Below are 11,027 nucleotides of genomic sequence, written 5' to 3'. Positions count from 1 at the left end.
TATATTCTGGAGAGGTGCCCATTTACTTCAAAATACCATATAAGGCGGGCGTTTACCATTTTCTCCAGGATTTTGCACAGACAGCCAGTCAGAGCATCGGACTATAGTTTATTGAAATTTTTGGATCTTTTCCTGGCTTAGGAAAGGCAAGCACGATTGCCTTATGCCAAGAATCCGGAAATTGCTCTTCTAAGAGACCCTATTGTATAGAAAGAGCAAATGGTCCATGGATTTAGTTGACATGTGTTTGATCATTTCTTAATGGATGAGTTTGGGTCCAGCATTGTTATTCTGGACTAATGCTTGTTAGTGGGTATCGTGTATCGAAGACAGACCACTTACATGTTTCGTAATATTCCTTTATATCTCTAAATATTTGTTTAACTATATCAGTACTTAATTTTTTCAGATTTAATGGTACAAATATTTAGCGATGGACCACTACCACACGGGGCTTTCAAATTTTAGTGCTATTATTGGATTTCTCTTAGGTGAATATTAATTATTTTAGTATTTTTTCATCAAAATTGCAATGTTAGCAGTTACTATATAATCTAATTTCTTTTAAATCCCTGGAATGTGTTGAGTATTAATATCATTCCTGTATTTTGAAAACTTTCTAGCTGTTTGGAATTGTGGATTTGGAAAAACAAAAGGCGTGAATTGTCACTGCCACACTATGAATACTAAAACAAATGAATGTTATTTATTTAGTAATCCTGAAGGTGAATTGATGGTACATCGCCTGAATGAGATTCTTTTCTGCTAATAGATATATGTATTGTATATTCTCGGCATTCTTTAATGTACGTTAGAACGAAGACGGCGAAAGAAATGAGGAGCATCCACTCGCAGAAAGATGATACGAGATACATCGTATCAAACTAAAGAAAAAAAAACGCAGCTGAGTTAATTAAACCATGTTATACCCAGAAAAATATATCATAACAAAAATTGCAATGACTGTGAATTTGTTCCAAATCACCACTCGCTCTATTTGGCCATCAAAGTAAAATGGAGCTAGTAGTTGAAACTCCATTTTACATTGATGGATAATGGTTTGAGTTTTTTTTTTTTTTTATGAGAATCCTTAACACGAGAGGTACTAGAACCTATAGTACTTAGTACCATGCTTGGGTTGGAGTTTGAGAAGATGAAAGAAGATATTTGTTGACATAAGACTTGAACTTCTATAGACTGTAATTTTCAGGAAATACGTATGAAGGAAGGTTGTTCCAGAAAACGGCAGTTGAATGAATAAACGAGGAAGATGAAAAGTTAGTTCTGTGAGTTTGAAGTTGGAGAGTAAATGGATGTTGGCAGGAGACGGTACGTGTTCGGACTGTTTTGAAAGAGAGAGGAAGAATTATAGAAGCCAATTCAGAAGAACAGCGCCCATGGAAGTAGGGCGGATTTGAGATTTGTTCGGAGTGAGCAGCGGTTTGGAAGAAAAGTAACACCGAGAGCGAAAGAGAAAACCAAGTTTTTTAGATGTTGAGGAAGCAATATTTGTAATGTGCTTGTGCCAAGAGAGATTAGAAGTCAGGGTAATCCCCAAAAGAGATATATCATCTTGCCGCCTAGAAATCGGAGTGTCACCAAAGATGAGCATAGGAGCAGAAGAATCCTTTTGCGAGATATAAGACAAGACTGAGTTTTCGTAGGATTCAAATCAACTAAGTTGTCTTTTCCCCACTGGAGAATTACCTGGAGATCGGCATTTAAGGAATTGTTAGCAGATATTCGAGAAGTTGAAGCTGTTGTTGTTGGTGTAGAGGTATTTCGGCACAAGGGCAACTGTGGCCAAAATGTGCCTATTCAAATATTTGAAATGGTACCGGAGTTTGCCTTACTTGTTATTAGATACATTCATAAAGTCTAGTTTGTTTGAGATAAGCGAAAAGCTCATCGAGATTGGCATTGTTTCCCAATAGGTGGGTTAGTGATAAAGGTTCTTGCATTTGTGTCAGAGAAAGGAAGGTAGTATTTCTGATATGGGAATAATACGAACAATCTAACAGAATATGTCGAACTGTAAGTTGTGATGAACAATGCATGCATACAGGAGGGTCATCGCCCGTGAGCAGGAACAAGTGGGTCAGGTGTGTGTGTCCTATGCGCAATCTTGCCAGTATTACTTCTTCATGCCTGTTTTTCCTCAAGCTCGAGCTCCATATTTGTGGTTCTTGTTTAATTTCAAATAATTTATTGTTTGTCTGTGTTTTCCAAATGTTTAACCATTGTTCCCTACAGATACTTCGGATATGTTTTAATAAATCTATATAGGGTACTTGGTAAGATGGAGGTGCGTTGCTCTTTGGGTGCTTAGCTGCCTGGTCTGCTGTTTCATTACCTGTGATTCCAGCATGCCCTGGAATCCAACAGAAACTTACGGTATGATTCAGATTCCTCAAATGATTTAGACGAGACCGGATTTCTTTTATTATGGGATGTGGGGTTGAGAAATTGTTACTTATTGCAGAAAGCGCACTCATGGAGTCTGTATAAATTAAACTATTAGTGTTGAGACAAATATTGATATTGTATATAGCTAGGTGGATTGCATAAAGTTCTGCAGTATAACTGCTACATTCAGTTGGGAGAGATACAGATACTGTAAATGTGGGAAAGACTGCTGCAGCACCTACGGCATCATCTGATTTTGAGCCATCAGTATATATTAAGCAACTCTGCGCATTGCTAGCGGCATGTGCTTCGTGCAATTGCTTGATATAACAGCTTTCCATGGACTTTTTTCCCCATTGTTCGAAATAGGTATCACAGTAAGGTGGGTTTGAGCACCAAGACGGATCAGATATTTTGGTTTCTTTGAGCGTGTTTTCAAAATGAACATTCCAGCAATGCATCAAATCTTGTAGTCTAATACCAGTTGGTCTATTTTCAGTAGGTTTATTGTTATAGAAAGTTACCCTTTCAGGATTGAAAAGCAGCGGTTGATTCGGATGATCTGGAAGGCTTTTAAGGTTGGTTGGTTGGTTTAAATGGACGTTTATTGGCACAAGGGCAACTAAGGCCAAATTGCGCCTGTCACAGTAATTGTGCAAATGATTTTTTTTTTTTTTTCTGTCATATGTCACACAAGTTCAAATGAATTTGTTTTAAAAAACTAAATAAATCGGATAGATTTGCGTCATCACTGAGAATATGGTTCATCTCTAATGAATTGTTTTGGGTTAAAACCGATTTAAAATTTGTTAATCGGGCAGCATGATTGTAAGGACACTCGAGGAGAATGTGTTTCACTGTAAGTAGGGCGGAACAATGACGACAGTGAGGAGGTTCATCCCCTGTCAACAAATGGAGGTGGGTGAGGTAGGTATGCCCAATGCGTGTCCTTGCAAGGACAACCTCTTCTCTTCTGTTTAGTCGTGAACTAGATTTCCAGTATTGTGGCTTTTTCTTGATTTGGAAAAGTTTATTGTGGGTCTGTTGCTGCCATACTGATGTCCATTGGTCAATACATAACTGCTTTATGATAGGTTTACAGTCCATATAAGGAATCGACGCAAGTGAAGATACGGGGTTGACTGGATTTTTTGCTGCTTGATCTGCTTTCTCATTTCCCTGGATTCCAGCATGCCCAGGAATCCAGCAGAACCATACCTCCGTGTTATGTTTTGCGAGATTAATTAGCTGAGCTCTGATTTCTTTCAGAATAGGATGAGATTTCGGACATTTGTGTTGTAAAGACGTTACTGCACTCAAGGAATCCGTATAAATTATAATTTCTTCATTAGACCTGTTGTTGACGTGTTTGATAGCCATTTGTATTGCATGGAGTTCAGCGGTGTAAATACTACAACTTGGGAAAAGTTTTTCGGAGATTGCACAAGTTGGAAGAATTACTGCAGCACCTACATCTGTATCAGATTTTGATCCATCAGTATAAATTTGAAGACAGTGAGTGTTTGCTGATGCATGAGTTGAATGTAGCTGCTGTATATTTTGATTGTCCAACGCCTGTTTTCCCCACTTTTGAAAGTATTCATCGATTAAAGGTGTAAAATTGGACCATGGAGGCTCAATTTCTCCTGTGTCTGGGTGGATATTGTCTAGTGGGACACTCCAATTCTGTACAACATCTTTCAATCTGATTCCAGCAGGTTTATTTTCATTTGGTTTATTCCTGTATAAATTTTGGAAAGACGGAGCAAACATGTAAGGCCAGATGGGATGTGAGGGCATACTCCGAAGTTTGGCAGCGTACGTAAGCAGCAGCATCTGTCTCCGAAACGATAATGGAGGTTCATGCGCATCAATATAAAGACTCTGGACTGGCGACGTTCGGAAGGCACCTAGAGCTATTCTAAGTGCATTATGTTGAATGGTATTTAGGGACTGTAAAGCTGATTTTCTAGCTGAGTCATATACGGGTGCACCATAGTCTATTCTGGATCGGATTATAGTTTTATACAGGTGAAGAAGGGAGAGTCGGTCAGCTCCCCATGACATCGCAGAAAGCACTCTAAGAATATTCATTTTCTTCAAACAAGTAATTCGTACATGCTGTATGTGTTTCAGGAAGTTTAATTTTTTATCTAATATTAATCCTAAAAATCTAATATTATCATTAACTGGAATAGCATGGTTTCCCAGGCGCAATTCAGTATCAGGGTGCAGTTTACGCTTCTTGCAGAAGTGTATAGCTACAGTTTTCCCTGGTGACAGTCTGTAACCATTTTGTGGCATCCACGTTTGTATTTTATTTATTGATAGTTGGAGTTTCCTTTCGACAGAGTACATATTTTGTGAGTGGCTGGATATAGTGAGGTCATTGGCATAAAGATAAGTTTCTACTGAATTCGGTATGGTTGTTGTTAGAGTGTGTATTCTAACTGCGAAGAGTGTGGCACTAAGGACTGACCCTTGTGGGACTCCTTCTTCCTGTATGTAGATTTTGGAGAGTGTACCTCGATAACAGACCTGTAGAGTTCGATATTCGAGAAAGCTCTGAATGAATGCTGGTAAATGTCCTTTTAATCCTAGGGCATGCAGGTCACAAAGGATGCCATGACGCCACGTAGTTTCAAAGGCTTTCTCTATATCTAAGCTCACCATAACCAAATGTTCGTTTTTTATGAATGTATTTCGCACATTTGCCTCAGCCTTAATCATAAGGTCTAAGGCAGATCTGTTTTTACGAAAACCAAACTGATCGTTGTTCACAGTAGTTTGAGTTTCCAGATACCAGGTGAGGCGACGATGTACCATTTTTTCCAGAGTCTTACCTAAGCAGCTAGTAAGTGAGATTGGTCTATAATTATGTGGGTCTGATTGGTCTTTTCCTGGTTTTGGAATGGGTAGAACTACAGAATGGCGCCAAGATAGGGGAAAGTAATTTGCAACAAATATCCGGTTGAAAAGTTTTAGGAGAGAGTAACGAGATTTCTCATTTAGATTTTTTTATCATTAAGTAGAATATGCCGTCTGGACCAGGTGCACTATTGACAGATTTTTTTAGAGATTCTTCTAATTCATATATGGTAAGTGGTTCATTATAAGAGAGGGCTGACTTCGTTCTGAAATTTATTTTATATTTTTCAGCTACTGATTTGCATTTTAAGAAAGTTGGATCATATGAGGTTGATGCAGAATGGTGGTCAAAAGATTCCGCGAGGATGTTTGCAATATTCTCGGGAAGAGTTACCTCTTGTCCTTTATAGACGATGATAGAGGAGAGAATTGATGGAGACTTTCCGGTAAGGCATCTAATTTTCCGCCAGATCAGTCCTGCACTTGAGTCTTTAGTGACAGATGAGGCAAAACGAATCCAAGACTCTTTTTTAGCTTTTCGCCGGATGTATCGGGCCTTGGCTTTAAGTTTCTTGTAGATAATCAGATTGGCAGTGGTTGGATTTTTTCGGAACTGATTCCATGCCTTGTTCTTTTCCACCTTAGCAGTGTTACACGCCGAATTCCACCAGTAATTTTTGTGTTTGAATCCTTTAATTGAAGTTTTAGGAATGGCTGTAGCAGCTGCCGCCAGCATTTCTTCTGTGATGTGTTTAACGGCGTCATCTATGGAGTGATGATGGATAATATCATCATCTAGTGTAACGCTTGATGCATATTTATTCCAATCAGCTTTTGAGAATTTCCACTTGGTTCGACTACTTGCTGGTAAGTTTCTTCTTGTGCAGAGCTTACAGATTATAGGAAAGTGGTCACTGTTTAATGGATTTTCTGAAACTCTCCACTCGAAGTCTGGAAATAACATTGGTGAGCATAATGACAGATCTATAGCAGAAGTTGAACCTGTTGGAAAATGGACATAGGTGTCAGAGCCTGTGTTCAGCAGTGTGATGTTTTGCTTTACAAGAAAAGCCTCTATCGTGCGTCCCCGGTTGTCTGTATGTAAAGATCCCCATAACTGGTGATGCGCATTAAAATCACCCAATATGCAGAAAGGAGAAGGCAGTTGTAAGATAAGATCATCTAGTTCAGTTATCGAGCAGTTCTGATTTGGTGAGATATATATGGATACAAGAGTAAGCGTTTTTCCAAGAGCGAGGCGTACTGCAACTACTTCTAAAGTGCTTTGTACAGGAATACGTCTGGACGGGATTTTGCTGTCAACCAATATAGCTACACCACCATGTGACCCATGGGCAGAGATCCTGTCTTGCCTGAACAATGTATAGTTTTTAACTGAAAGTGTCACTTGTGGAGAGAGATTTGTTTCTTGTAGGCAGATGCCTACTGGATGATGCTGATTTATCAAGTCAAGAATATCGTCTATGTTGCTACGGAGGCCTCTACAATTCCATTGAATCAACTGATCCATTATTTAGCTTTTGAAGTAGAAAGTATTTCTGACTGTTTTTTAGAGCCAATCTGTTTATGGCGATCCAGTTTTATTTTATCTTTTTTCGGGAAAACGGGTCGTGCAGTATCCATGTCTTCCTCAGCATGTATTTCTAAGACGGTTTCATCATTGTTGGTGGTGTTATCAGTTTCCATATCTGCGGTTAAAGTATTTTGCAGTTTAAGATTTCTCAGACTTTCACTATCTGAACGTGATGGAGTAATAGTTGGTGGTACGGTGACTGGGGTATTATTTGCCTGATCTTTTACTTGTTCTTTAGGGAACTCCTGCGGATTCGCTAGAACAGCCCGAGCCCAGTCGGAAATGGATGTAGCTGGTGGTATGGACACTTCAGTTTGGGTTCCTTCTGATTTGTATTTTTGTGTTGCAGCTGCATATGAGAGTTTCGGTACTGTGGGCAAAACTTGTTTCCTTGCTTCTTGATAAGTCACTTTGTTTTCTATTTTGTATTTCTGTATCTTCTTTCCAATTTTCCAGGTTTCACAAATTTTTGAGTAAGCTGGATGGCTACCATTACAGTTTGGACATACTGGTGTTTGTGCTGGGCAGTCTGTCTGAGTGTGTTCCTTGGATCCACAGTTGGGGCACACTGAAACCCCTCTACACACTGTTTGAGCATGGCCAAATTTTTGGCACTTGAAGCACCTGAGCGGATTTGGGATATAAGGTCGGATATGACAGTTTAGATATCCAGCCTTAACTGTAGCTGGAAGGATTGGCGTTGAAAAGGTCAGTATAACACTACGGGTCGGAACCAGTTCACCATCTTTTTTGATTTTAATTCGCTTTGCCTGTATAACTTTTTGATCTTGTAGCTCTTGGACTAACTCCTCTTCAGTAACATTTAACAAGTCCCACTCAGACAGCACTCCTTTGGATGAGTTTAGGGTGGCATGTGGAGTTACTGTGACAGGAATATTCGCAAATTTTGAGATTCTTAGTAGGGCTTCAGAGTGCCTACTATTCATGGTCTCTATAAGTAGATCTCCGGAGCGGAGTCTTTTCGCCATTTTAGGTGGTCCGGCAGCATTCTCGAGACATTTCTCGATAAGAAATGGAGAAAGTGCACCTATTGGTTGACTTGTTTGGGAATGTATTATAAGAAACAGAGGTGATTCCTTTTTGGAAACTTCTGTTCTTTGTCTCTTAGGATGGGAGGTGTCAAAATCAGTTTGGTCTGTCCTTGGACAGGTTGAGGCACGAGGCTCAACAGATGGATAACTATCTTTGAGATCCATGTCAGCTCCTTTTAGCCCCTGGCAGAGAGAAAGGCTTTTAATCCTGGGTGCATAGGTGAGGAGTAACATTTTCCTTCTGAGATGGAGTGGTGGTTCGTATGCCTCTATATAGAGACTTTGGACCGGAGATGTTCGAAAAGCTCCAAGTGCAGTGCGAAGAGCACTGTGCTGTATTGTATTCAGTCTTGTAAGTACAGTTTTCCTAGCTGAGTCGTATACTATTGAACCGTAATCTAGACGAGACCTGATGAGCGAACGATACAAATGCAGGAGAGTGCATCTATCTGCACCCCATGCCATGGCGGAGATGGCTCTGAGTATATTGAGTTTTTTCAAGCAGAGAGTTCTGAGATAAGTTATGTGCATGGCAAAATTGAGTTTAGTATCTAATATTAAACCTAAAAAACGGATATTGCTGGCAAGAGGGATTGGTTGGTTTTTTATTTTAAGTTCAGGCTCTGGATGTAATCTGCGCTTTTTACAGAAATGAACTGCAATTGTCTTTTGTTTTGACAGGCGATAACCATTTTGTACAGTCCATGTCTCTAACTTATTTATGGTAAGTTGTAACTGCCTCTCTATGCTGTTAATGGTTGGTGAATGGCATGATATAGCAAGATCGTCGGCATACATATATATTTCTACGGTTTTGGGGATATTCTGCGTCATGGTATTTAGTCTAATTGCGAAGAGGGTAGGACTAAGTATGGACCCCTGAGGCACCCCTTCTTCTTGAATAAAATATTGTGAAAGTACATTCTGGTGACGAACTTGAAAGGTTCTGCATTTGAGAAAGTTCTGGATGAATTGAGGTATGTGTCCTCTCAACCCTAGGGTATACAGCTCTCGAAGAATGCCATATCTCCATGTGGTATCGAATGCCTTTTCAATATCTAGACTCACCATTACCAGATGTTCATTTTTAACATATGCATTCCGAATGTTAGTTTCGGCTCTTACCATAAGGTCCAAACAGGATCTGTTTTGTCTGAAACCATATTGGTTGATATTTAGTAGCATTTTGCATTCTAGTATCCATTTTAATCTTCTATCTATCATTTTTTCTAGTGTTTTACTCAAACTGCTGGTTAGGGGAAATTGGTCGGTAGTTTTGTGGAAGCGATTGATCCTTTCCTGGTTTTGGAAAAGCAAGAATTATAGAATGATGCCATGAGGAAGGATAAACACCTTCAAGAAATACCCGGTTGTAGAATACTAGTAATAATCTTAAAGCTGTATTATTTAGGTGTTTAAGCATTATATAGTAGATTCCGTCCGGTCCTGCTGAGCTGTTTGCTGATCTGTTCAGAGCTTCTTGGAGTTCAGCTAGGATGAATGGTTGATTATAAGGAAGGGATTGGTTGGTTTTGAAATTTAATTTATATTTTTCTGCAGAGGTTTTGATTTTCAGGAAAGGATTGTCGTACGCAGAAGCTGATGATATTTGACTGAAGGTCTCTCCAAGGAAATCGCCTATTTCCTTTGGAGAGGACAGTTCTCGTCCATTCTTAATCAAGATTGGAGCAGAAAAGGGAATGTACTTATTATTTAATTGCTGGATTTTCTTCCATATTAGCCGACTGCTGGTGTCCTTCGTGATGGTACTGGCAAATGTTATCCACGCTTCTTTTTTGGCTTGTTTCCTGATTTGTCGTGCCCTTGCCTTTTGTTTTTTATATAAAATGAGGTTGGCTGTTGTAGGAAATCTACGAAATAGGTTCCAAGCTTTATTTTTTTCTCGTTTTGCACTCTTACAGGCCTCATTCCACCAGTGTTTTGCATGTCTTTTTTGGTTTGCAGAGGATTGAGGAATTGCCTCAGAAGCTGCTGCCAAAATTTGTGCGGTGATGTGCTCTGTGACTTTATCTATTGGTTGGGTTTTAATAAATTGATCATCAAAATTAATACAGAATGAATATTTTGTCCAGTTCGCTTTTGTGAATTTCCATTTTACTCTGTAATCTGGAGAGTGGGATTGTTTTGTTTGAATTTTACATATAATTGGAAAATGATCGCTGTTGTGTGGATCATATAAGGTTGACCAATCTATACTGGGGAACAGTATGGGAGAACAGATTGACAGATCAATTGCTGAAGAGGAGCCTGTGGGTAGATGGACATAAGTGTGGTGGCCAGTATTTAGCAAGGTTAACCGCTGTTGATTCAGTAATGTCTCTATCATATGTCCTCTTTTATCCATGCTTGAAGATCCCCACAACGGGTGATGCCCATTGAAATCTCCAAAAAGGCAGAAAGGTTTTGGCAATTGTGCTATAAGATCTTCTAGTTCTTTAAGCATGAAAAGTCTGTTTGGTGGGAGGTATATTGAAACAAGAGTTAGTGTTATTCCAAGCGCAATACGCACAGCAACAGCTTCTAAGTCAGTGTGCAGAGAGATATGTCGAACTGGGATTTTAGAATTAACTAGTATTGCTACTCCTCCATGTGCGGATTTTGCAGCATTCCTGTCTTTTCTGTACATTGTGAAGTTTCTAATTGAGAGAGTTACCTGAGGTGTTAAATTTGTTTCTTGCAGACAAACACTCACTGGATTGTACTTATTAATCAGGTCATGTATATCGTCAATATTGGCTCGTATGCCTCTGCAATTCCATTGAAGTATGTGCTGCATTACTTGCTTTTAGAAGTTGTGTTTTGATCCGTCTGTTTTTTTGAAGCAGTTTGTTTATAACGATCTGATTTATTTCTGTCTTTTTTGGGGAAAACCGGTCTCTCTGTATCCATGTGTTCTTCTGCATGAAGTTCTAATATAGTTTCTTCTCGGTCAGTTTTGTTGTCAACATCCATATGTACAGGGAATTGTTTCTTGGTCTGAGCATGATCTGCAGGTACTGTTTTTTCTGCTTTTTTTGTAGTTTCAGGCACGTTAGGAGGAACTGAAATTGGTGTATTAATTGCTTGTTCCAGTTGCTTGTGTTTGG

At 39.3% G+C, this 11,027-nt stretch overlaps 1 protein-coding gene across 2 annotated transcripts in view; it reads right to left on the bottom strand.

The window, feature by feature from the left end:
* Nucleotides 1-687: 687 nt before the first annotated feature.
* The window catches only part of LOC150077394 (DNA damage-regulated autophagy modulator protein 1-like), a 455,867-nt gene continuing 445,527 nt past the window's right edge, over nucleotides 688-11,027 (bottom strand). For both annotated transcript variants that reach the window (XM_090386032.1, XM_090386034.1), the window contains one exon: nucleotides 688-884. In XM_090386032.1, coding sequence (XP_090242158.1) covers nucleotides 711-884 — 174 coding nt within the window. In that variant the 3' untranslated portion in view covers nucleotides 688-710. The remainder of the gene's footprint in view (nucleotides 885-11,027) is intronic.

The sequence above is a fragment of the Mastigoproctus giganteus genome, chromosome 12, assembly GCF_048544385.1.
Source record: "Mastigoproctus giganteus isolate SK-2022 chromosome 12, ASM4854438v1, whole genome shotgun sequence".
Taxonomy (NCBI): domain Eukaryota; kingdom Metazoa; phylum Arthropoda; class Arachnida; order Uropygi; family Thelyphonidae; genus Mastigoproctus; species Mastigoproctus giganteus.
The sequence above is the reverse complement of the archived record's forward strand: the minus strand, read 5'-3'. Positions and strand labels throughout refer to the sequence as shown.